The sequence below is a fragment of the Stylophora pistillata genome, chromosome 13 (genome assembly GCF_964205215.1).
Source record: "Stylophora pistillata chromosome 13, jaStyPist1.2, whole genome shotgun sequence".
Lineage (NCBI taxonomy): Eukaryota > Metazoa > Cnidaria > Anthozoa > Scleractinia > Pocilloporidae > Stylophora > Stylophora pistillata.
The window spans coordinates 9,791,241-9,818,059 of NC_142531.1; the positions used below are offsets into that span (position 1 = coordinate 9,791,241).

Sequence of the window (26,819 nt, forward strand, 5' to 3'; positions counted from 1 at the left end):
CATTTATACCGCTGACATAGGAAACGAGCTCATGTTTCGCGAGGCGGGATTTCTTGAAAACATTGAAGTCGTGTTTGACCATAGTTAGTAGGGTTTGAATGGTTTCCTTCGCCTATCCCTGAACGTGCCAGTAATGCCATCCGATTTTAGTTTGACTGATCGTATAAGCGCTAGTTCATCTTAAAAAAAACTTTCCAAACCACAATGGAACAGAAGAAAATCTCACTCAGTCTCAAAACAGTGACATCAAAAAAGAGATCAGAGGTACGTGAACATGTATCCATAGTGTTTTATTACTAGTATTCCATCGAATGGTCAATCGAAGCCTGTGACAAGCTATGATAAAGACCTCAACAACATATGGTAGTTTTTGAAGGAAATCCAACCGTATAATTTGAAAAAGGGAACAGAACATATTTCTGATCGCAGCTCCGAAAGAATTGCCTTTGATCAAAATTACACGGGCATGTTTGAGCTTGCGTTGTATCTGCATAATTATCTTGCTCACCTGATGTTTATTATCGCATTTTTCGTCATTAATGAATTATTTTGAGGTCTCTCTAGTCTTTCAATCTTAGATTTATACTCTACACTGTAAATACACTATTTTTCTTGCTCAAAATTGTCATTGTGTAAACATCACTAGTGAAAGACGGATGCAGCTCTGAGTTATGCAAAGCGTGCTTATCGGTATAAGTCAACAGTTCTGTCTAGAAAAGTGTTATTTTTTGTCTGTGTTTCCCAGTCCTAGGGCTCCAAATCCCAGGTCTCATTTTAACTCTTCAGGCCTCTTTCAGAGAATACAAACTTGATTTCTTCACAGCTAGGGTAATGTTGGTAGAGTTTGTATTTTTAAAATCGATCGATTTTTTGGATAATTTTAAAGGAATCAACATTAGAAGGAATGACCCCACAGAATGGAAGACTCAAAAAAGCCATTGTGAGGGAAAGTATATCAAACGAAGCACCTCTGTCAAAAAGTAGAAATAACATGGCTGCTCTGGTCAAATCAAAGGCTCACAATGAAAGCTTTGACATCCACTGTTCTTTCGAAAGTAATTGCAGTACAGAGCAGGATATTGACATTCCCTCTACTCAACCAGTACCACATGACCAAATACTGGAAGGTATATGTTATGTAAAGTACTAAGCATAATTTTCATACTTTTCTTCAAAAGATGAGTAGAAAAAAAATGTATTTTCAACAGTGACCCATGCTTCAACAGTTGAGTTTACTATGTATTATGACAAAGTGCAGTTATTTATTTTGTTTTGTAACCCCCTGGTTATCTTTATAAACTTGCAATGTAACCTCTGTTAAGCTAAGAGCTCTTGAGAGCCCATTACATGTAGATACATGTGGGTTTCACTGCTCATAATGGGTGCAAAAATCAGCTAGTTACCTAAATGATTTGTTTAAAGTGCACCTAAACCCAAATTTTTTTTTCGCTTAACGAAATAAGCTTATTTTTTGGAGTATTTCTGTGCAAAAATTTTTTAATTTGCTTAAATCTTAAATTTTCTGTGCCTAGTCAAAATACGGAAAATCGGCCACCATCTTGCCCCACGACCGAGTTTAAAGAGGAATGGCTCTAGCGGATAATGTGACGTCAAATCGAGAACACGAAAGTCTGCTTTTCACACATTTTCACTTGTTTGGGAAGGTTGTGGTCGATATTGTCTGAAATATGCCGACCAGGTGTATTGTATGAGGAATGTATGAAGCGTGATACCCTCTTGCAAATTTCGCACGTTGCTACATCCTCCTATAACACACTTAGTCGGCATATTTTCGGACAAAATCGACTACAACCTTCCTAAACAAGCGAAAATGTGTGAAATGCAGACTTTTGTGTTCTCGATTTGATGTCACATTACCCGCTAGAGCCATTCCTCTTTAAACTTGGCCGTGGGGCAAGATGGCGGCCGATTTTCCGTATTTTGACTGGGCACAGACAATTGAAGATTTGAGCAAATAAAAAAATGTTTGCACAGAAATACTCCAAAAAATACGCTTATTTTGTTAAGCGAAAAAAAATTTTTGGGTTTAGGTGCACTTTAATCATTTGTTCATTTCTTTATTTGTTGTCTGATTTTCCTGTAAGGAAGAAAACCTGACAAACTGTGGGGAAACACCTTCAAATTTTTAACACTCTTGGAATTAGAGTTGTAAACCCCAGGCCACAGCATTGGGAGATGTGGCATTAATATTTACTTCTCTTTAATAATTTATATTCATTTTGTGTTGTGGTGGACTCTTCAAACATTCAAACCAACTATTGAGGGCTGAAACCTCACACTGAAACAAACTCCTCTTCACCTTAACCATGATTTCTCTTGTTGTTCTGAGATATTGAAGGTCAAGTACAATATCTACTTAATTTTATGCTAAGCACTGAAACAGTGTTCTTGTCTTGTTGAGTTGAAAGGGTTTGTCTGTGTCTTTATGTCTTACATGAACATGTAGGTGTTGTAGCATTTATCGAGGTACGCTCAAATACTGAAAACAGATTTGATGGAATTTCAAAGCAAGTGGAAATGCTTGGAGCAACAGTAAGTTAATCAGAATCTAATGATAGCTGTTTCTTGATATCAGGAGACAGTTCAGTAATTGTTTTTCCTTTCGTGATAGTCTACATGTAACTGCCGAGTGAGAAGAAGCTGCAGTCTTTGTTACCTGTTTTGAATAATTTACTCAATAAATTGAGAATTTTATGCAAAAAAAAAAACAATATCCAAAAATAGTTTAAAATTATTTTGAAATTATGGCTAGATCATAGAAAAAAACCATTTCACTTTTACCAAAGTTACAATAATGTTATGACAATTTTTGTAAATGTGCATGTATGCCATTCACTGTTCATGTGCATGATTTAATTATTAAAAGTAGATATACCCTCACAGCATATACATGTATATGTTGTAGTTCAACTTTATTTTTGGTTCAAATTTTATTTTCCTTTGTTTCAAACTCATTATCATACATTAACATGACCGAGAACAAAGGAAAATAAAATTTGAACCAAGGATAAAATTGAACTACAACGTATATCTTAAGTTATTAAATTAGGGGGAAATGGAATAAATTTGTTAATTCCATTTCCTACTTTCATCCTCTTTTCCTTTTTGCTCTGTTATTACAACTCACTTGCTGGATTTCAAATAAATGTTCTTAAATTTTTTGCACTACAGGTTGTCAAGAAGCTTACTCCCGAGGTTACACATGTGGTAAGGTTATTAGCATAATTTAGTACTATGCCACATTGCAACAAAAGAGAAAGAATTGCATTTAAGTTATGGAATGACAAATTGAAAAAAAGCGTTTTCCATAGAATGGGTTATATGAAAACTCATGTAGTATTTTCAGTGATTCTTTACTGGCAGAAAGTAATTGTCATTTCAAAAACATATTGATTAAGATATTTAAAGATGGCAAGAAGACAACAAGGGAGAGGGCACTCAAGAAGGGAATCTACTTGGTTTCTGTTCTTTGGGTTGAGAGTTGTCGACAGAGTGGAAAACGTGTTTCTGAGGATCTCTTCCCAGTTATTTCACCTGAGGAGGCCACCACACCATTGCTGGTAGGAAGATTCAAGAGAACAAAATCCATGCAACCCAAAGCCTTTGAAGAAGATGTTCAAAACAGTGCTGGTAATTTCTTGTTAGTCTGATGGTACATGTAATCTTCATTTCACAGATGATATTGTGCAAGATACCTGTATATTATGTCACATTTTTGTTTCTTATTAGACAGGGGAGAAAGAAAGAGACAGAGAAAGCTCCAGGCAGAGAATTTACTTCCCACAGGTTGGTGGGATATATATGTATATTTTTCCAGAACAAAAATACTTCCCTTCAGAGGTATTCTTCATACAGGAATGCTGAAGACAGCCATTTTGCTCCCATGGTACATGCAAAGTACATGTTTGTCAGGCCTATCACATTTCAGAAATTCCTACAAACAGCCATGGAAAGTGGCAAACTTTTGGAAATGCAAAAATGTTTAAACCTACTAAATTACATGACTGATTATACTTGTACATTATTTATTGTAAAACTATAACTGTTTTGAATTTTCCAGCTTTGGTTTTTTGTGAAGAAACTCAAGATCCACATAGTCCAGTAAGTATAGTTGTGTCTTATCAGTAGTGTTACCACACTGGTATTCCATGATATGCAGAATGAAAGAGGTTAATGAAAGGAAGAAGTTTTTCTATGTTAGGTGCCTAAAATAATTAACTACATGTAGCCTCTGTATTTTGCTTGTTTAGGTTTAGCAGAATTGTTTCTCTGTTTTTGTACCACAGTTCATTTGTTTATCTGTGTTTTTTTTTCAGTTAATTGTCAACTATCCCTTTACACCCCACATCATACCAGACACACCAAGTCAAAAACTGGAAAGGTCACCTCCGTTTATCAAAACACTCAACTACGGTAAGCATGGTGCAGTACAATTATAGTTTATGTAAACTACTTTTTTTATCACCTACTTCCTTCTAGGTGAGCTTGTATTATCCGTAAATTAACTTTACTCACTTTGAAAAGTTTCATGAATCAGATGGTTTTGTCAACGTGCTAGACTCTGGACAAATGTTAGGGGGGTGATTTCCTGTTTCGGAATAGCATCTCATTCTTATCGTTTCTATTTACTCGTTTCGTGCTATTGAAAGTGAGGGGAAAAATACATCAGTGTGGGTTTGTTGGTCTAAAAACCTAAGTAACCTCAGCCTTTCAACATGTGTAGGTGATAAATTACATGATTCCAGGTGGAATTTGGTGTCAATAAACACGAATAAATTTTTCAAAGACGGCAAAAATTAATTTTACAAGTCCGAGTCTGAAAAATTTATACTTTTTTTTTTTACACCAAATTGCACGAGAAATCATGTTATTACCTATTTATTGATAATTTACATGAAAAAACAACAAGACATTCAAGACAGACAAACTTTTGACAGCGCGTGTTATTTGTAATTTGCACTCATGTTACATGGAAATTGCACTCGATTTTAGCCAACCAGAAGCGTGTAATTTTTCATGTATATTACTAACTCAATGCAAGTGGAGGGTATCATATATACCAATCGCGAGGTCAAGATGGTTGGATTTTGGCCGAGTTCCTCTTTTTTTTTTGCATTTTTAAGGGCCGAGGCGAAGTCGAAGTCCATAAAAAATGCGAAAAAAGAACGAGGCTAACATGCAGCCATCTGGACCGAACAAGCTTGGTTAATAAAGGATTTATTGTACTGCAAAAAGATTTCGGTTGATTAAGGAATTAAGAATGACTTGTTTGCCAATTTTTTTTTTTTTTTGTAGCACAACAAACTCACGAGAGTCGTTTCTGTTTTCTTTGTTTTGACTATCTTCTGTCGCTTTTTGCGTTTCCATCGCCGACATTGTTCAAGAATTACGAACGTAGTTCCAATTATTAGCCAATCAGAACACAGGATTCGCTTCATCATGCCCACGGGCGCTGCGAGCGATGTAATAAGTAAAGATACATGTACATGAACGAACCCAAAATAAATGAGTGCCGTGAAGCACACTGTGATTAGATCTGGACAGTCAAGCATTACATAGGGAACAAAACTCTAACAAATACTACTTTTGAGAAGATTTGTGGTGTCAGGAATTACCTAAAGCTGCTTTCTTGCAATATGAGAGGCAACGTCAGCCGGCCACATGCGTGCGGTTTGTCGAAAGGTTTGCAGTGAAACACCAAAGCCACAAAAACGTAAAGCTGAGGTCGAAACATTCGGCTAATTAATTTAAACAATTCTATGAGCGTAAAAGTAAAAGCATTGAGTCACTTATCTCTGGAGAATTTTCTCTGCACTGTATATGAGCAAGGCAACGAAATAACGCGCAGAATATTAACGTAGGCTGCTACACATTTCCCGCCAAAATTCAGACTCGTTCCTATTCCCTTTTGTTTTATACTACGCTCCTACCAACAACTGAATAGCAAGTAAACACGTAACCCGACCAAAATTTATTAATTTTTTTTTTCATGTAAGCGTATTATTTTAACAGATGACAAATCGCCAAAGGAACCAATCGCATTGAAAAAAGACGACTCTGACCAATTGTCAGACAGTAAACAAGAAATCCCGTCAAGCATCAGCAAACTTAAAAGGAGGCTGCTAAGCAAGAGTACTCCATTAAAACTACCCACTCCATCCGTGGAACAAAAACAGACACCATCCGCTCAGACTCGAAAAACACCGAAAGATGTGTTACTGACAGGTCGAGTTTGTGTAAAGACATTAAATGTTTTTAAGTAATCACCGTTTTTTATTCTTCAGTTGTAGGAAAATTCAACAGGCTTGGTATCCATGTCTTTTTTCTGCCTGTACATATACATTGACGATGTGTTGATAATGTACGTTTATGTACTTTATGTGACCGGTTCCTTTTGTTTGAGTTGCCACATCTCAGCTATGAATAAGTGTGACGTTTTTATATTTCAGCCGTTTATATCCTACATTTGACATATTAACTGTTTTGCGTAGGAATTTCAAAATTGTTCTTTCAATACTCCTTTTCAAAGCTATATCTCCTCTTCTTTTTATAAATTAAAGTAGGCTCTGAACAAGGCATGAAAAGAAAGAGACAGAACTCGACGAGAGAAGCACAAACCGAAGACAAGGCAAGTGTTTCAAAGCGTAAAAAGAAAGCTAAAGTTGCAGAGGAAGTGCAGTGTGACGAAAAAGACCATGAAGAGCTTATAACAGATATAGAAAGCACAAAGAGGACCGTACAAAATGTGCCTGAAACTAAAAGGAGAAGAAAGGAGAGAGTATCTAAGGCAACAGGTAAAATATTGAGTTGAATCTTGTTGATTCTTTCGTTGCTCACTTCCCGTCAAACACCTCCTAAGTATTCCCTACAAGCTAGAAAGCCTATAAAATTTTATTGTCAGAGTGGGTCACGGGAGAGCCAGCAAATATACAAGGTGTTGCTCGTGGCTATCATCTGATTGGGTGTCGTTTAGCAGGGACTCGATGATGGTTGGTCTCCTTGAACGACGAGAAATGGATGTCGCGCTCGGGCATTTAAGGGTTTTTTCGGGGACCCGCCGGGTTTCGATTCTCTTGAAAGTGAGTAGGAATGAGGCTGAATACGCCGACGAAAAACGCTTCAAAATGGTTTTGTTTCACTTTTTGGATTGTACACACACACACACACACACACACACACACACACACACACACACACACACACACACACACACACACACACACACACACACACACACACACACACACACACACACACACACACACACACACACACACACACACACACACACACACACACACACACACACACACACACACACACACACACACACACACACACACACACACACACACACACACACACACACACACACACACACACACACACACACACACACACACACATACAGACACATACATAACTGAATGCGTATCAACTGATCAATCAAGAGGAAGATAAATTCAACTTAACTTTTTGAACGATTTCTGGAAGATCAATATAACAATCTTCTGAAGCTAGGATCTCAAGGAAGAATACCTTCCCCACCCTCTCCCCCGTTGCCTGTTTTTCCACTTGACACCTACTCCCTCGACAAATATTTCCTCGCCCCAATCCTCCACTAAGATGAAAATCTAAAAAAAATCAAATCTAAGATGGCGGCCTAATACGAAAATGTGCACTCGTGCGCCCAAAATACGTCGGCACTGCAGGCTATTCTCGATGCAACAAGATTATTCTTCGTGAGGGTGCTTTCCGATCATTCAATCGATCAAACAGTCAATCACTTTATTTAAGAGTAAATGATGGTATCTAGCCAAAGGTAAATTAAAACCCTCTACTAACTGGGAACACTTAAATAAAGAAAATAAAATAACGGAAGACACGATGATTCGCGACAGGACTTGATGACATCGCGGAAATTTGCGACTGCCGGGAATTTCTCGACCACTAATTTGTTTACTTTTATATTGGTTTTCTTTTCTTTTGGAAACATGACTGTGTCTCTTGTGATTAGCAAACAGTTAAAAATTAAAATTTCTTTGAACGAGTCGGTAAAGGACCGGACAAGATGTCCGGCAAACCAAGGATTTGTCTGGTCAGTACCCAATTTTGACCGGACATTGTCCGTTGACCGGCCGTTATTTGCAGCAGCCCTGCATTAGACTTGCAGCACTCCACTCTAATTTTAATTTTTTTTGTCCTCAGAAGATGAAAAATGCGTCACAGCAGGAATCGACCATGGAAAGAAAAGGCAAGGCGGTCTTACCGGGAAAAAGAAGACTCCTGCTAAGCTAGACAAGAATTTCCCTTCAGGTCACAATTCTGATCAAACTGGTGAAAATGTCGATTCAGACTCGGGCGTGTCCGTTATAGAAAGAAACAGCAAATCCTTAACGGTCAATGGGGCGTCTTTTCGTCAGAGGAAATTTTCCAAGACATCGAAGTTGGTTGGTCAAGCAGGGAAAGCAGGGAAAGCAGAGGAGTTTGATGACTCTTTAGTTACGGAGAGAGAAGAAAATAGACAGGAAAACATCGTTAAAGCAAAATTGGGTGTGATTAAGACAAAGAATGATTTACTGCGGAAAAATACTGTCAAACAGGTTAAAGTAGTGAGTCCAGAGAAACCGGAGAGTCAGGTTAGTACCGGTAAAAACAAAGAAAAAGACAGAATTGACGTCAAGAGCAGTGTATCGCAGGAAAATAGTGTAAAGATGAAGAGTGAAAGGCTCTCTTCGGAGGAAACTCGAACTGATGATGGAGATGCGGATGTAGAAGGCAGCACGTGTACAGAGGAAGATGAACAGGAATATCACCAGGAAAATGATCGGGGAACGGAGAGAAAACAGCGTACGAAGCTTGTCAAAAAGGTTAAGGTAAGGCGACTGATGATGTCTTGATTTTCTCTGGTTTATCTCCACGAAAAGGAGTTAAGTCGGGTTTGACACATTTGTTGTTTAGTTCACGTTACGCCATACAATCAATATTTCCGTCTTTTCTCGCACCTTTCCTGCCTTTCTTGGACAATGTGGTCAGGAGATGCGTGTATTCTTTGTTTTTCTTTCGAGCCCTTTAGACTTGCCCGAGTTTAGGAACGCTGACACGAGCAGTTTAAACCCTTCCCCTCAAGCTCCCCTTACTCTGCGCAGGGAGTAAGCCATACATAACCATCGACATAATTTTAATATAACTCAGCACAATTTAGTATACTCCTTCCTTGTCCTTGTAGCACCGTTATCTCCAATATTCTTGATGCCAGGGATTTAAAATATCCGTTGGTAAATTACACTGATACACTGGCAACTGTCAACGCCCGCCGTGGCCACCTCAAGTTTGAGATAACGAATCACCACTGTATGCAGAAATGTCTGTCTCGAGTAATAAAGTTACATGGGGTATCTGCCATTTTATGTTGACGGAATTAAGTTAAGAACTTAATTAAAGTATTTGAATGAAGTAATTTAATGAGAGCGAATTTGAGAGGTCCTAACTTTTGTTTTTTCTTTTTTTTTTTTTTTCACAGCCGAAGCGATCGATTGTGATGACAAGCATGCATTTTGGGTGGGCAACTGTTTCAAATTTTAGGCGCTGTCGTGCCGCACATTCAACTGTCATTCAGTGATAGACTTTGCAAAACTTTCATTTCCATTTCTTTCAGTGAGCAAGACATTGTTCTGTCTGTCGTACGTAAACTGGGTAGATTCTTTATCGAAGACCGAGTCTCTCCTTCCACGAGTCATGTGATCGCTGGAAGTCCTCGCCGCACCTTAAACGTTTTAATGGCTATTGCTCAGGGATCTTGGCTCGTATCACCTGTTTGGGTAAGTAAGAGGGGATGAGAAGAAACATTACTACATAAACAGTAATTTTTTGCACCATTCACTCCAGACAACCTTCCTTCGGGAACCCTTTCCCCCTCTGATACATTTGAATAAGCTTGATTACGTTATACGACTTTCAAAATCACCGTCAAATTAAAAAAACAAAACAAAACAAAACAACTAAAAACCGTGGTCCACCTAGAACGAGAAATACCAGAAATGTGATAACGGACCAAAATACAGTCGAACATGTATTTGGCGGTCATCCACGGGGAATGGCGGGGAATATAAGTTGAATACAGGATGAGGTGGCGCGGCCGAGTGGTCAGGGTGCTGGACTTGTAATCCGGTGTCCCGGGTTCAAATCCTCCACCCTGCCACTCACTGGATTTGTTCTCGGTTGCCCCTAGTTCAACTCCTCGGCTGCGCTCTGTAAATAGCCCACTGGTCTGCCTCCTGCCAGTGGAGATTTTTAACGTTTCGAGCGTTAGCCCTTTGTCGGAGCGAATAGAAGAATTGTGGGTTGTGTTTGCTTTTAAAGGCAGAAAATGGAGCTACGTTATTGGTGGGAACATGGCAACGAGAAAAACACGAATAAATTAGTGGAATGAAAAGCGTTCGTTGATCCCTGTGGGATTTAGACTGCCAGTTTGAAAGATTAGCTTTTGTTCAAGAGTTTTACGGCTTTACGTGCTACCTCAGTATAAGGAAAGACCGCAGATTGCCATATGTTGCTTAGAATGATTAGGTAAATTAAAGTGTGTAGCGACTGCTTTCGATGTGTCCTTGTTGTTCTCAGAATCGGTCACCTAGTCTTCTGCCTGTTTCGCCGATGTATATCTTTTTGCAATAAGAAGAAGTTATGCAATAGATTACATTGGCGGAGGTGCACGTGAAGTGCACGCCACTTTATGCCGTAACTGACCACTTTATGTACAGAATCTCGCTCGAAAATACTACTTTGATTTTGGTAGAGAAATATGGATCAAAAATTGATTAAGATTATTCTTGATTTTATATGAATGGACCTGCTCTCAGTGACCGTCTAGTACAGGTGGAGGACTTAGGAGATTCCGTTGAGACTTAGTAAGGGGTAACCGCGACAGCTCAATAGAGACGAAAATAAAAATGATTAGGGGAAAACAAATTCGGGACTTTGACAGCTGACCGCTTAATATGGTGCCGCTTAAAACAGGTTCGACTGTAGAAGAGAGGAATGGATTTGGCAACGGATGGAGACGATGAAATCAAATAATCGGCTAGAAGCTTGATTCACGTAGCGGCTTGATTCTATTGAGGTCCAGCAACCATGACATGCATCTATCTCTTTTAAGGGCATAACATTTGAAATGAAATTCGCTTACCCAAGAACTTAAAGTTAACAAATCGACAGTGGTTTAGCGTGGTCTGTGCTGATGTGCTGTGTTTGTTGACCACTGTGATGACGAATATCGTTGTCGATAAGAGCACAGACCTCGCTAAACCACTGTCGAATATCAAATAAAACGATTCTTTCAGTACGTGACATGTTGCGTGACACATTGACGCGAACAGCGTTTGTTTGTGCTCTTATATGGACAACGGCAAATTGGTCAATCAGATTGCGATGTTACTACCAGTTGTGGTGAAAAGGTATTTTTCTATGCAGGTGATGAAATCTCTAGAAGTTGGTCATTGGGTGGATGAAGAACCCTATGAATTATCAGACGCATTCCCTGCAGCACAGGTGGGTAGTCTGTTATGCTTACTTGGAGCTTACCCTTTTTCTAAGATAGATCTCAGATCTCAGTCAGTGATGTGTGTTTATTTGCTGTTGGGTTAAGCTTTGCCGCCTCGAACGTGTCAGTGCTGGGCCGGGTTACCACCAAGAGCTCTTTGCTGAGTGTCCACCAATGTATGTCTCCGAAAACTGCGCGCCTCCAAGGGACTCTTTGATGTCGTTAATTGGCCTCTGTGGTGGAAAGGTAAGATGTAATCAATTTTTGGTGCGATTCATTTTGCATTGTCTGTTTTGGACAGCAAAGCTGGCCAACGCAGTGACAAGAGCTGGTGTAAATGGCCAAGCGAACCAACCAGAACTCAAGGCAAAACACGCCTTAGATGCAGCGTGGGCGAAAAAACCGCGCGAAGATCGCTTAACACGCGCTGGTTATAGAACTCTAGGGAAGTTTAAACTACAACTGACCATTAGACAGCCATTTAAAAATAGCATTAAAATATTGCCACCTTGGCTGGGAAAGCAGCTGGGCCGAGTTATTACAAAAATGGTTTGCACCAATTCAAATTAAATGCTATAGGATCACGTATCGATTTATATGCAGTTACATGTGTCTCAGGACTCGTGCTAAACAACCTGGTCTTGTATACGAATACGTTTTCTCGCTTATGTCAGCTCGTGAAAAGGTTTTACTCTTTATCCTCAAATTAGTCAGTTCACCCTCTTTTCTAAACTTTCCTTTCGTTTTCAACAAATGTAGGTGAGCACTTCTTTAAGAAATGCTGGGATATGCATTGGCTCAATGACAAGGAAAACACAGGTGGTGAACGTTACAGAACAGTGGATTCTCGGTAAGTCCTTCTCCTACTAAGTTTTTCGGACCCCAAAACAAACAAACAAACGAACAAACAAACAAAACAAAACAAAAAAAGAGAAAAATCGTTCTCGGATGAGACTATACTGAGGCCGTGCGTAGTAGAAAGTTCCCGTTATCAGTCTAACAGGGCTCACGGTATCCCTTAAAGTTTCACCGTTTGACCCTTGAGCTCACAACAGTGCCACATGTGTAACTTCTCTTTACAATAGAGCAATTTTCAGGTAAGTGTCAAAAGTAATTTGGGACTGGTTTGGGTCTGCATGATTCACTGCGTTCTGTGATGGGTTGAGAAACTCACGTCATCTTCTCAACCAGTCAGACACAAAACCAATTCGCTCTGTCGAAAGGCTAACGCTCGAAACGTCAGCTATTTAACTCTTTACGGTGGCCAATTTACAATTTCAACTTAGTTGATAAAACCAAATTACCTAAAACCAATCCTGGTTGCCCGTGTTTTCGCGCGCTTCAAGCAGTTTGGTTGTCATTTAAGTTCTCACTGGCTCTTTGAGACATTCACCTTGACATTCACATTCATTCACATTCACATTCATTCATTCACATTCACATTCACATTCATGCTTATTGGCCGTTACGTTTACTTTGATTTTTGTTCTCTAACACTCAATCGAAAATCGCTCTCTTAATTCATTATCCTTTATACAGCTGGTGGCAATCATCAACAAACTTATCAGTTAGAGGGTGTTTACCTTAGTAGAAGTAAGAGAAGAGACTCAACGAGTTATATGATGTGAGATAAAGGACTTGTAGGTTTCTAGTAATGGAGCCTCCTGGCATCGCGTGTGGTCGTAGCAAGCAAATGTTTGGAAAGGAAATGGACTTATCCGAAGTTCTTGTTTTGACATTTAAGTGGCGATGCTCTATGTGAGTTTTGATTTCAACATTGCGGAGGTCGAAAAAATACTAAAGCTCTACTTCATCACGTCTTTCACCGTGTTGCTCATTCCATTCCTTTACCTTCTCATTGGAAACTGGGTTTGTATGTTGGTTAAATACACCTGACCACCAAAAGATCGATTCACCATCTTTGGAGAACGTGCTTGACTTGATATCTTCACTAGCGCTTAGAGAATCGTTATTCCATGATGATAATGCATGGACGAGTATTGTAGTCTACAGAAAGAATTTTTAGTAGAATGATGAGAGATGAAGATAAACCTCGATTCTTGTTTCCCTACTTTTATTTAGATTGTATTACTCAACACGCTGTCTTGCCATTTGCCAGCTTCGCTCTTAACACTCCAGCAAAGCGAAGACGAGATGCTAGTCCAAGTTACTAAGGGTGATTGTTGTCATAGTAATTGTACAGACTGAAAACGCACTGAATACTATTAGCCCGCTGCTACAACAATCCTGACCGAATAGTGCATTGCCAGACCTGGGTGGATGACCGGTTCCCGAGCAACACTCTACGAGGCCAAAGATATCAGATGGAATTCTGCGACCATTTCTAGACTAAATCTTCTAATGGAGACGTTTGTATTAAACTTCTTGCAAAAGCTGAGAAATGTAGATTTTTGCTGGCACCAGTCGCAGGGAAATTCATTTTAACATGATAACTTCATCAACGATAGAAAACGTTTTGTACTTTCCAAATTTGCACGTCACTCGGAGTTTCGCTTTTTGTCGTAGAATGTTATAAGACGTTTTGTGCGATGTTAGATTAAAGCTCAAGTGTCGTATGAATTGCAAGAGAATTTGGCGATTGACGGAAGCGTACGAAAGATTTCGTCTTAAACGTGACAGTACGATTTTACGATTGACCTTGGTGCCAGGGGGAAATCAGTGAAGATTTTAGCTTGTATCTACTCCGAAGTGCATTTTTACTTGATAAGTTCCTCAACTGTGGTAAAAAATACTTGCATGAATGACGGAATTTTACAATGGAGAGAATTAAATACTTTTGATACCACGTTCCATTAATCTCAGTGAAGTGTCATATGGATTCCAAGCTAATCAGCCTTGTTGAAAATGTTCGAGAGCTGTCTTCGAAAGAGGGACTACACAATTTTATGATGTTTCATTAACTTGTTTTAAAATAAGTCAGTGTCAAGTGAGCTAAAGGGCAGCTAAGGAAAAAAGGTTTTTATGGATAAATCAGGTGAGAAAATATTTCTAATTCAGATAGATTCTAGTATGCTGATTAAAGAGAGAACAGTTATAGTTCCAACGATAAGAAAAAGCCTGTTTTTGAATGTGTTTGTAGATGATAACTGTTTTTGAATATAATAAAAGGAGTGTCAACTTCCCCGTCCTTCTCGTTGAATGCGAGAAGCTTCGAATTCTACCCTCCACATAAGTGAAACCAGTCGGCCAGCTATCGAAACTGGAGAGATGCAATAGAAACTTACGAACTTCCCTTACTATTCGAAGGAATGCATATTCAATGTCATTGGCAAATGTGGAATTTACAAGAGAAAGGGGGGAAGAAAGGAAGCTGCTTTATTTTAGTTTTTTTTTTTTTTTTTTTCACAAGCGGAGTATTCAGTTTGGTCCTTGTTATCATCAAGTTTTCCACCTGACCCCAATACCTCAATACTTGACTGTTTGAATTCTTGGCAGCGGAGAAAAATTGATACTTCACAATGCCAAATCACTGAGGGGTAGAGTCTACAAGTGACCTCTGATGTACAATCCCCTGCCGTATAACAGAGGGGCTGACGATTGATGAGTTTGTGCTGCTAACAGTGTTTGTTGTTATGTTATGACCTGACATCCATCTTAAACTATGAAAAACCGTGAGAAAAAAAAAAAAATTGGGCGGACCTGTTTTCCTGGTCTGCGGAATACAACCCGGTTGTGAAAGGAATCGAAGAATATCGACCTCAAGCGTCGGCAGAAAGTCATGAATCCAGCCCAATCCACTGCAAAATCAATAGACAACCTCGAAGTATATAAGCGCATTTAAAGACGATTTAATTCAATTCTACCAGACTTAAGCTTTTAGTTTATAAATACAACACAAAGATAACTTTTTCACAGGAAAGACAACAACAGTTACATTTTATCAGTCGTGTCAATGATTTTTCTTTCCCTTTGTCTCCTTGAGGAAGTGTGCAAAGAAAACATTTGGATTTGTCTAGTTGTGTGGTCGTTCGATTCATTCTTGTCTGTTCTTTTGCTCTGCAGGAGAAACGTTTGAAGAATGTAGATGCTCTGAAGAGTGTCACAATTGATTTTATAACATTCTTGACCTTCACATGAGCAAAAACTGCCTGTTTGTTTTGCTCAAAATACTTCAGATGACGGTGACCTGTCGTAGCTCGTTCTATCATCGTGTTTGTTTTTATTGCTGGTTAGTTTCTCGTCATGCTTACCTATTTTGAGCGTAACAAGTGAAACTTCTTTGTTAACTAAATTGTACCATGTAAAATTAGTTTACGGGGGAACTGAATAACGTTATCCTGTAAGCCTGGGAGGGTCCGGAAAGAGAAAAAAATCGCCAACATGCTGTGCAACTTAAGACTTTTTTTTTTCTCAAACATGTGTAGCAGCTGTTATCAATCAAAGCCAGACGTTGTAATGAAATCGTGATAGTGGAGTTTGTATTCCTTTCCTCCTGTAAAGTGTCGTTAAATTTTTGAAGTACGTCAATTTGAAATTGTTACTTGTTTGCCATTTATTTTTTTTTTTCTCAGTTCAAAAAGGTCTTGAGAATTGGAACTTTGTAATGAAGCTACCTAGCCAAAATTGAAAAACAAATAATGACGGTTGCCAAATATGGTACTTAATAGGATCCCAGGCCGGATATACAGACAGGAATAATGATTTGTCGCTAAATGTTTGATTTTGTTTGAGAATTTAAGCAGAGACTTTCCTTACTTTACCACGGGTTTCCTTGCTGACTTTATCTTCCTAAAGCAGGCGTGTAGCCGTCGAACATGTGGGTCACAAACTCTATGGATGTTTTTCTACCCGAGTGTAGTCAAAAATTTGGTACAAAAGTTTCAATGAGTGTGGTCGGTTTGTTCTCCGTGGGAGGAAATGACGACCGAAAAACAGTACACGTGAAGTCCTTTGCAACTTCTCCTCTGTTCTACATGTTTTGCCAAAACTTTTATCCCTTACCAAAGATCTGAAATGGAAAACGATGAAACAGATATGTATCTAATTAATTGTTGACAATCAGTTCAGGGGTCAGAACTTTTGCAATAGTTTACTAGGAATGTGTAATGGTAATATAGTACACCCGAGATATACAAACTTCGATTTAAAATATTTACTCGCTGCAACCTTAAATTTATTTCAGGGTATCGCTTTCAGCTCGAAAAATAAGAACCTTCTTTCGAGGAAGTTCCACTAAATGTTGTTTCTTAACATTTCTGTCAAAAGACCATAACTACTGTTGGACTGTTGTAATTACATACGCAGTCACACCGACTGAAATCAAAACAGAATGTAGCGGGATAGGGATTCTTTTCACGGCTGTTTATAATTGGCGAGGAAAGGCCACTGGGCTGGTTAGATGCGGAGGAAAAATCGAAAAAAATTCCATAGAGATTTTTTAAAAATCATTTAGTCTCTCATGTGCAAAATCGATTATGGTAATTGTTCCAATAACGCGTGTTTGTTACAGTGAATTAAAAATCCATTATAAAGGCGTGCCAGCGAAGTTTTAAAAAACATCACGGAGTCGTCGCGTGTGGGTTTATAAAGAGCCTAAGAAATTGCATTTGTTTGTATCTTGTTAAGCAATAGCCAGGATTAGTTTCTGACAGATGGATTTGATATCTTGCATATGCGCTATTTTATGCGGCTTTGGTTTGTTTCATTTACAAACATGCTCCCTTTGACTGCCCCTAAATAAACGTTTTAGAGGAAATCATTTCACCGTGTGTTGTCTTGTCGCCTTTAGCTGGCTGTAACGAAACTATGTTTTAAAAGGGCAATAAGTCTTTAATCTCATAGCTATGTTACAAGCTAAAAAACATTTTAACTACTTAATTTTGTTTTTACATTCCTTTGGTTGGTTTTATAATATAAAAATAGGCTTTGTGGGCTTACAAGTCACGTGAATTACGTTTTGTTTGAACAACTGACAAATCACGTGAAAAACAAAACAAATTGTCATTTGCAAGTAAAAAGGTTCGCCGCTGTGAGCCGCAAATTTAAATTTCTCCCCGACAACAGCCAAAATTCTCCTAATACGACTCGGTACATTTCACGCCTAGCTAAGCATATTTTTTCCGTACAAGTCCAAACGCACACGGAATGTTCTGGTCATTTTCTAACTGTCAGATTCTGCAATCAAATATATGAACGTTTTGAAAACTTTCGGAAGCTCTTCGAGAGTCTCTTGCTGTTCAAATATAAGCATCCCAGAAAGTTCTATCGCAATTTGTTGTTCGCTTGCTCAATTTTCGGGTTGGGATCGAAGAGGTCTTGTAATCAGTGCATCTTCTTCACTCTCCTGCTAAAACAATAAACATGAGATAAGTCAGTTATCTCTGGTCTGGAACAATGTGAACTTGGGTGAAGTGCAAGCAAACAGTTCCCGTGTAAATCTGGTAAAAGTGGTATGTGCCAGAGTGTAACATCTGTTGAATATTATCGTGATCCTCTTCAAACTGTGTAAGATTTTGACGTTAACGAGGAGAACGTGTCGCCTTCAGCTGACCATATGGAGCTGGGTTTTATCATCGAAAACAGATTAGTTCGCTTCTTACAAGTTCCTTCCTGTAGTGCGTGGAATTAGGAGCAAACTGCCCCCGTTTCTGTTCGATGTTCAACAGATTTGGTTCTTATGAGAGCGCGTTATACTTCAAGATTATGCTTTGTGGTTTACGTCAAGTTCAGAAAACAGGAGCCCCTTCTGAAATGAAACACCTTTCTCGTTAAGCAAAAGCCAGAAGTTTCTTAAATTAACGAAAACAAATTTTCCAGACAACCCGTCTTTGAGTCGCTGGAGAATATACGGTTGGCACACAGTTCACAGGTTTCGTTCTGGCTCGCAAGCGTCTGTTTTGTTAAGGTAGCCCAGCTGCTTAATGTTAAGGATTTGAGGGATTTTGAGGCTGTCTTTAGATTCGTCCTTGTCGAGACATTTTTCCCATTTAACTTTTTTTTAATTCCTCTGTCCTGATGCACGAAACAGGAGGCAGTTTCGAACGATTTGTGCAGTTTCCGCAAGGAAATATGTCGCTCATCTAACACCCTCGTAACAATGTTACTCCCACAAGAGCGAATACCATTCCGTTAAAAACGTTATTACTCTCCTCGCACCGTTTTTTATCTGATATTTGAATATATCAATACTTTGACATCTTCATGATCTTGAATATCGACTAAATCTCTGGGTTGAACGTGCCCCATTCCGAAGGGTTGTGTGCCCTGAACCGGTTTAAATAGCGACGTGGATTTAACGAGTAGACCCTCTGTCGCTTTGAAATACGGGCTGTTTATGATTAGTTCAACCTACCTCTCACTTAGCGATTGTAAGAAATTGTCTTAAGCGGAACTCGACTAGTCTTCTTATCGGCTGAATTCTTTACAAAGTTGTTCATTTGGAGGTTCGGCAGTTCCAAAGCTGACTCGAGATCCTGAATGTAGTCAATAACGTGCTGTAGAATTTCGACTTTGCTCATCCTTCTGTTGGCAGGAATATGTGGTACCATGGCTCTGAGCCTTGCGTAACAGTCGTCCATGTTGTAAATGCAGCCTTGTTCGAGATATGAAGCACTGGTATTACGCGCACGAGCTCTAGAAATACTTGAAGTCGTTGTCGTAGTTGAATGCAGGGAATCCTCCCTGGCGTGAAGGCCAGACTTGGCTGATTGAGGCTTCATTCTGGTGTTTGGTCCGAAGCAACGGCGAAGCAACGATCGAAGGAGTTCACAGATGTTCGTCGCTTAAATTCTGTGAAGGTATTTGAACGCGCGCGGAAGCAACTGTGTTTTGTCCAAGTGCTCTCTACGCGGGTTTTCTAACTCGCAGCTGTGCAAACTTGGTGACAAATTTAAACCAATCGCAAACAGGCCTGACATGAACTGGAAAAATCAAAACACGGCTTGAAATATGTCAAAAAATCTAACACGACAGCCAATCGCATATAAGATCTCATCGGAAGCTGACTTTTCACAATTTTGTGTCATGTCGTCACGGGCACCTTGTCTCTCCCATGAAAACATAATCACGCCGCACACAATATTGATCTTTCCTGATTTGAATTTCATAATTTGTTGCTATTTACAGATCCCTAGGTGTTTGATAGCCGATATGCGATGGATTATACCGTGCTCGGCGAGTTGCGCAGACTAATTACATTTTCACTTTGTGATTGGTTATTTTAGACTAGCTCACTTTTAAGTTCTCGTCCAGTATCACAATTCAGTCACACGGGCTATGTTTTCTAATCTCATTTAATGTAACACACCCCTAACTTGTCTGTGTTTTTTTGTTTTGTTTTGTTTACCTAACCCATCGTGGACCATTAGCCTCAAAACAGCTGAAATAACTCCATGGTGCATGTGTAAGTGGAAGTTCTGTTAAGGCCGCCGTGTAGTGTTTCACGCGTTTTGTTTAGCGCGTCACTACATATCCTTTTTTAAATACAGCTTATTGGTTATTCACATCCCATTAATTGCCTGCTTTTAGAAACTCAAAATCAAGTTATTCCAAGCATCCTTGTTACCGCTTAAATTTCATTACAGCTTTCCTCCACAGCACCTCGACAACCCAAGTTCCAAATTTCTTTTTTACTCAGGAAAAAAGAAAAGTTGTTTCTTAAGAAAACAAATCCTAACTTCGTTGTAAATGCCTCTCAGCACACGAGTGTTCAGTAGTTTATGACAATCGTATTCGCCTAAAATCTTTAAAACATAATTTTTCTGGTGTCAAGACATCTGGTTTAGTTTTGCATGAAAGTCGGCTGCTGTATCTGTGTCAGCCTTTTGCTACACGTGTTATTTTTTTAAGTTCGTTCCCTTTTGACAGATTAAGAAAACGGAAGTGCTTTTCCTTCCCAAGGTTTAACGAAGAATAGGGTTTACTGAGGTACTCTTTCTTCGCCTGTTTTCAAAAGCAAGCGAAGGAATTTACAGTAAGTCGACTGTAAAATCTCTATGACGAAGAAAATGGTTATAATCGACAACAGCAGCATTCCTGGACGGAATTGAATCCGATCCTAGTTTACGGCATAAACAGATTTTCTTCATCCTGCCTCATAGACATTTGTTGTTTAAATCGAACCACAAAACGGTTCGATGAAAAGTGAATCTTATCTCTTTTACACTGCGTTGAGACACGATCTTGAGCAGGGAACTATAACTGTAGAAGACATAAAACATACGCTCAGCTGAGGGCAGCTGTCGTGTCTATAAGCTGTTAAGAGACACCCTGTAAGCTGTTTGTCTTTTCTGTTTCCCCGATGCGTGACTAGAGCCTCTCATGACAAAATTCTGCGTTTTAGCCTAGCCTCTTGCTGCCGAGTCTTACTCGGAGGTTCACTGGTAATTCTGATCCAAAATTTCGCTTTACAAACGTTTTTTTCGTCCTCTCTCCGATCAGAACGTCTTGATACAAGCTAAATTTTCTTCGCCTTATCTATCAGCGTGATCAAGCTTACCTAACACGCGTGTTACCGATTAGCTCTGACTGGTTTATGTAGATTAATTGGAATTTACGTCTGTGATGAGAATTTAGCAGCTTTTTTTGCTGTCGCCATGTTCACGCCTCCAGTGTCAGACACATTAGAGGTCAGGCGATGTTCTCCATTAATAGTTTATGTACCGAAGACCGCTTTTATAGGAACTTGGAGTCGAAATAACTCCCTGACCGGTTTCTTGCGGGTTTTTTTTTTTTTTTTTTCAGCTAGAGTCAGGAAAATACTGGGGTAGTGAAATTTCCTCCACCTGAATGAGGTCATGAACTTGTGATAAGACATAATTTATGGACGTGGTATGACAAAACTGCTCCGGAATAACGTGACACGCACAGCTTATTCCCCTTGCGAAAGCCGCTCCGGTATGTCGCACGGAAAACCGCGTACAATGGGGAGGAGGTCCAACTCGGGCGCTTTGCGCTCGAATGTAACTTTACCCCGTCCGTCCCCCAGCAGGTTGAAGCTTCTCCTTTGTAACTTGAATGCGAATACCGGCATTGCATTGTGAAAAGACAAACAGTCAGGCAAAGTTTTGTAAATAATCATTAGTTATCGCTCGCCAACAATTGTTGTGGTAAGGGAGTCAAAATATGCCCGAGCATTTTATACTACGATAAGTAAGTACTGTTTTTTGAATGCGCTAAAGCATTGAGGGATAATGCAGCATTAAGGAAAGGGAGCCTCATACTTCTAGCTTGTGTTCCTTTTGCCGTTAGTGATCAGACAGCAATCACTGAACCTGAATTATTTTTGCGTTCTTGATCGGAAGTTGTCGAAAGGCCCGCAAAGCAAGATTTTGCGAAGACATTGTCACTTGGAAATTTAAGAGGGCCTACAAGTCGGCTGACTTTTTCCAATACATCCTTTGCTAGAAACCAGAAATATCTCGTGGCATCACTTTTATGTAATTTCTCTTCGCGTTCGCATGGCTTTGAACGTGATTTGGTTTTTTCGAGTTGTTTGCCGATGCATCTTTGAAAACATCCTTCAGTGATGTGTCCTTGTCTCCACGCTATTCTTTATGAAGACGAAAAAATTTATACACTTATTTCTCAGAGGTTTATGTGCTATCTCATATTTATTCTCTATTTTACTATATATTACAGTCTTGAATAGGTCTTTGCAACCGTTCCGGCTTTAACAAAATATTTGCTGATGTCGCAAAACAGTCAGTGTTTGACTGTCACGCGTAAATGTGGGCTACTTTAGTCAAAAGCAAAGTCTGGTCTTTCAAATAACTCTCTATTACTTAAGTAAACTGAATTAGTTCTTTAATCTATTTCTCTCTATGTAGGCCTGTGAATCGTGACAACTGATCTCGAATATTCTAGCAACTATGTAAAAAAAAGTTCACTATAATTTTTACTCATGTCACAGAACGTGCAATTGCGTATTATTGTTTTAACAGTAGATATACATTAGGTGAACTTTATATGTAAAGGGCTTTACCCACGGCAACCTTCTAGAAGCACGTTGAAAAGGACTACTAAACAGTACTGTACTAGTATATGAAACTTAATAATGATACTTGTCTTAATCATCATTTCTACTGAAATTAATGAAACCTTTGTCACCCAGATTTCTGAGACCAGAGCATCGGGGCAACCACTGTTTCTTTGAAAAGCACAGCTTTGCCCAGTCAAATCTAAAATGAAAACTAACTATTCAACGCATTTAAAGAAAACTGCTATGCAAGAAAGGAAGTCCACTCTTGTGCTATACTACAGCAGGGATTGATTATCAGATCTACTCCAATACCTGAATACAATGATTACGCATGACAGACACAACTATTCTACCATCACTCAAAACCCCTAAAGAGACTGGGGTACCCAAACATTCCTTTCCTTTTATTTCAAATTTTGTTCTAAACTTTCCACTTGGAATATCAAGTAGCTGTACCCTGTGATTCAGTTTATCACAGACCATCAGCTGTCCCACCTGGTCAATTGACAAGCCTCCAAGGTCACTGAACTGCTTGTTTCCCATCCCCTCAGTACCGACCTTGTTCAAAAATATCCCTTTCCTGTCAAACATTTTAACACAATGGTCACCCCTGTCTGACACAAAAAGATAACTCTTGTATTGAATACAGTGACTGGGAGAGGTGATCTTACCCTGACCAAATGTATGCAAAAGTTGACCACCAGGAGAAAACATAACTATTACAAATGCTATCATGTCGACATACATTCAATTTTTCATTCTAAATCACTTTTCAGCCCCTTCTCTTTTCTCTCCATGTTCCGTATAAATTTTAAAATTATACTATATCCATGTATAGGCTATTAGTTACATAATTCAATTATTACAAAAATTCATCCATCTATTAAGAGTTATTGTACTCTTATTCATGCAATAAGGAAAAACAGGAGAACATCTACTGTTCATATTCACATGGTAAAAAAGGGCTAGAAATAATCATGTTGAAGCAACAGCTGATTTTAGTAATAAAAGAACAACTAACATCAGCAAAACTCTTTTGGCGGTAGGTGCAGAATTTTCTGGAAGATCAACCAACAATTATCTGATGTGAGTCAGAATCATCAAGGTTAGTAAATGGATTGATAGGCTAAAGCAGGGAGGGAATGTGAAATCTACTCAAAGATACGAACACAATGGTTCAGGAAATCTGACACTACTATCCTTCCATCGCTGAGAACAGCCATGGAGACTGGGTAACCTAAGCGTACTTTACCCTCTCCTTTCATCTCAAACTTGGTGTGAAACTTTCCACTCGGAATATCTAGAAGCTGAACCCTGTGATTCAATTTATCACAAATCATCAGTTGTCCTGCCTTGTCAACTGATAAGCAACATGGTTCATTGAACTGCTTGTTTCCTATTCCTTTACTACCAAAATTATTCAGAAACTTCTCCTCCCTATCAAACATTTTGATACGATGGTCATCCCTGTGTGACACAAAAAGATAGCTCTTGTATTGAATACAGTGACTTGGAGAGGTGATATTACCCTCACCAACTGTATGCAAAAGTTGTCCATCGGGAGAAAATATCTTAACAGAGTTTTCATGGCAGTCTGGAACAATGATGTTGCCATCACTGTCTACAGATATATCGTAACTGAACCTGGCGCAAAGGGATCAAGACCTGTGTTGCTAATGATCTGACAATTATACTCTCCCTCCCCACTGAAAAATTGTATTCGCTGGTTGCCACTGTCCCCCACAACAATCCTTCCATTTGCATCAAAGGCTATTCCAGAGGGCGTGTGAAATTGTCCCTGTCTATCTCCCTTTCCACCAAATGATCGTAAGTAAGTTCCATCACTGCTGAATACCTGAACCCTGTGGTTACCAGAATCAGTCACTGCAATTTCATCTCGTTCATTAACTGCCACTCCCCATGGCCCATTAAACATTCCCTCGGAGGAACCTTGTTGTCCAAAAGACAAGACGGGTTTGAACTTTCTTGTCTCAACACAAACGGCAAAGGGACTTCCATGAACATGTGCTCCATTTACATGTAACTTGAGTGATTCTGATGACTTAAAGTCACGCTTGAATCCAAGAAAATAACTTATTTTATAGGTTCCATCTTTGTTATCGAGGATTTGAGTTTCCAGCTTTTTTTTTTTTTCAGAAAATAAACCACTCACTTTTACCGTCAAACAGTCCTGTTTTTGGTAAATCTGTTCACCCTCTCTGTTCCTAGTTGTCAAAAATATATTTGCTTTCCGCCCTTCGTACGCTCGCTTGACTCCTTCTCCAGTGGCACTTGACAGATGTGGTCTGGTTTTGGTGGGATTAAGCGCTTCAAAGTACCAATGGTTTGATTGCTCACATAATCAAAAAACTTTTGATTTTTCAAGAAATCTTGCTCAAGAAGAGATACACCACCGAGGACAGCTGGGTCATCACACTTCCCGTCGAGGTCTTCTGCTGTTTTATTTTGACAAATGTTGTCTATGAATTTGTTAAGCTGAACAATTTCAGCGTTTGGACTTCGGTTACGAAGTGTTTTAGCTAATTCCAGAGCCTTCTCGGTGACTTTTATCTCGCGTTTATTCTCGCCATGCCTAACCTCTTGACGTTGCATTGACTCTTTGACTTCAGTGATGATCGCTTGTTTCTTCGCTTCGATAACTGATATCAATTCATCAGCAAACCTCCGCACGCTTCCTTCTACATGGGCAGCGTTTTCTTGAATTTCAGGTCACTTTTCGTCAAAATTTCTTATTTCATCCTTCATCGCTTGTAATCTTTCTTTCTGAGATTCAATCTCTGATTTGAATTTTACCCTTTGTTCAGTTGCAGCTTGCTCCAAGGGTATCTTGACGTGACCGTCGTGATGTGTCAAGGCGCACTTGTCACAAACGATGGCTCTACAAATCTTGCAAATGGATGCCAGTTCTCTCTTTTCGTGTCCAAGCTTGGAACAAAATGCTGGCCGCTTCAAAGTCTTTTTCTTCGAAGTCTCTAATTGCCAAAACGCGATGTTCTTTATTTTCCCGCATAATGTTATGAGCAGAGATACAATTCTCACACCAAAATGTCCTACATCCGAAACAATACCAACTTTGAGCGCTTCTTTTGTCACAATTTCTACATATCACTTCAGTATTATCGTATTCTTTAATTGCCTTCAAATCTAGCATGCTGACAATGCGAAAGTTAGACGGTAAATCTTGAAGACCTCCAGTTTCTGGGACTTCACTTTCTCTTTCACACTCAGGGCATTCAATGATATCATGGCGGCTACTCGTTCGTGTTGTTCAAACAACGTAGACAAAAACTGTGTAAACATTGCAGTGTCATTTGTTCAACTAATGTGTTTTTACACTCAGGACAGAATACTTTTCTGTGCAGATTGTTTAGCAAGGTTCTTACATCCATGATTGACTAGCCAACTCTTTCGAGGCCTCAAACTCAAGTTAAAACATACATGTGACATGAAACATGCAATCTTGCTTTTCTCGATTGGTTTATTAGACGCGTCATGTAACGAATTATGTCCCAAACAGAACTTATAAAGACTGTTTATTAAGACTCATTGCAGCAATATACAAAATGGCTGAATTACAGAGCTATCTTCAAAACATATTATACTAAAGTAAAATACAATAAATCCAATAATACTAAAAAGCATAATTATACAAGCCACTAGGTGTACTTATGCGTGAGAAACTCTTGCGTGACAAACTCTAGCGTGCGCTTGGTCCTACAAGTAGGACGCGTGGAGCGGGTAATGCCAGATCTAAGATTATAATTATGCACAACCTCTTCCTGTTTAGGGAGCATAAAATGCAAGGGGTGAGTCTCATTCCGGAGTCTATCAATATAAACCTGGCATAGATGGGCGCGTCTGCCACTTAGGAATATCCTAAAGTATTCCTAAATATTTTAACCTTCCGTTCTTTAAGAAAAATTCTTCACTTCAAAACTCGAATGTACATACCGTGCAGTGCACTAAGAAGTTAGTCAAAGATGATGAACACGGTCTCCTTCATTTGGCACGAAAATATGGTCATATCCCCCCGGGCCATTTTGTTTCTTCCTCGAAACTCACAGTTTTCCTCGAGCTTCGCCAAGGTGTTTGCCTCTCGGAACAGATGTTGTACGAAGACAGCCCATATTTCGATATAGTGAGAAGAAAATTTCTTTATTGCAACGAATTTTGCCTCAGTATCCGTGTCTTTTTATATCATTTTTGTTGAGTTTGGTCACTAAGAAGTGACCTATAAACATACCTGGAAGCTTGCAGCGTTTGGCTCAGCTCCTAATGATAAAACTCAAACCTTTCACG

At 39.2% G+C, this 26,819-nt stretch overlaps 1 protein-coding gene, 1 long non-coding RNA gene and 1 pseudogene across 5 annotated transcripts; 1 reads left to right on the plus strand and 2 right to left on the minus strand.

Moving 5' to 3' along the window:
* Window positions 1-35: 35 nt before the first annotated feature.
* LOC111330186 (microcephalin) lies at window positions 36-14,702 on the plus strand. Of its 4 annotated transcripts, none has more exons than XM_088742580.1 (17): window positions 36-264; window positions 887-1,127; window positions 2,468-2,553; window positions 3,193-3,228; window positions 3,420-3,651; window positions 3,751-3,807; window positions 4,082-4,122; window positions 4,338-4,434; window positions 6,034-6,246; window positions 6,582-6,815; window positions 8,233-8,897; window positions 9,545-9,582; window positions 9,680-9,842; window positions 11,491-11,568; window positions 11,666-11,806; window positions 12,320-12,410; window positions 13,643-14,702. In XM_088742580.1, exons 1-17 carry the CDS (start codon window positions 205-207, stop codon window positions 13,732-13,734), a joined length of 2,565 nt encoding a protein of 854 aa, XP_088598706.1. In that variant the 5' UTR covers window positions 36-204; the 3' UTR covers window positions 13,735-14,702. The 4 variants fall into 4 exon arrangements, with proteins under 4 accessions (XP_088598706.1, XP_088598705.1, XP_022790745.1 ...); XM_088742579.1 differs by having other exon boundaries at window positions 37-264; window positions 8,230-8,897; XM_022935010.2 differs by having other exon boundaries at window positions 37-264; window positions 6,585-6,815; window positions 8,230-8,897.
* Window positions 14,703-17,329: 2,627 nt separating this feature from the next.
* LOC148717539 (uncharacterized) lies at window positions 17,330-19,936 on the minus strand. Its single transcript, XR_015994472.1, has 2 exons — window positions 18,873-19,936; window positions 17,330-17,867 (listed from the first exon to the last, which is right to left on the minus strand). It is a non-coding gene; the product is annotated as an uncharacterized LOC148717539 (long non-coding RNA).
* A 3,178-nt stretch (window positions 19,937-23,114) lies between these two features.
* On the minus strand, window positions 23,115-25,959 carry LOC148717540 (E3 ubiquitin-protein ligase TRIM71-like; annotated as a pseudogene).
* Between the last annotated feature and the right edge of the window lie 860 nt (window positions 25,960-26,819).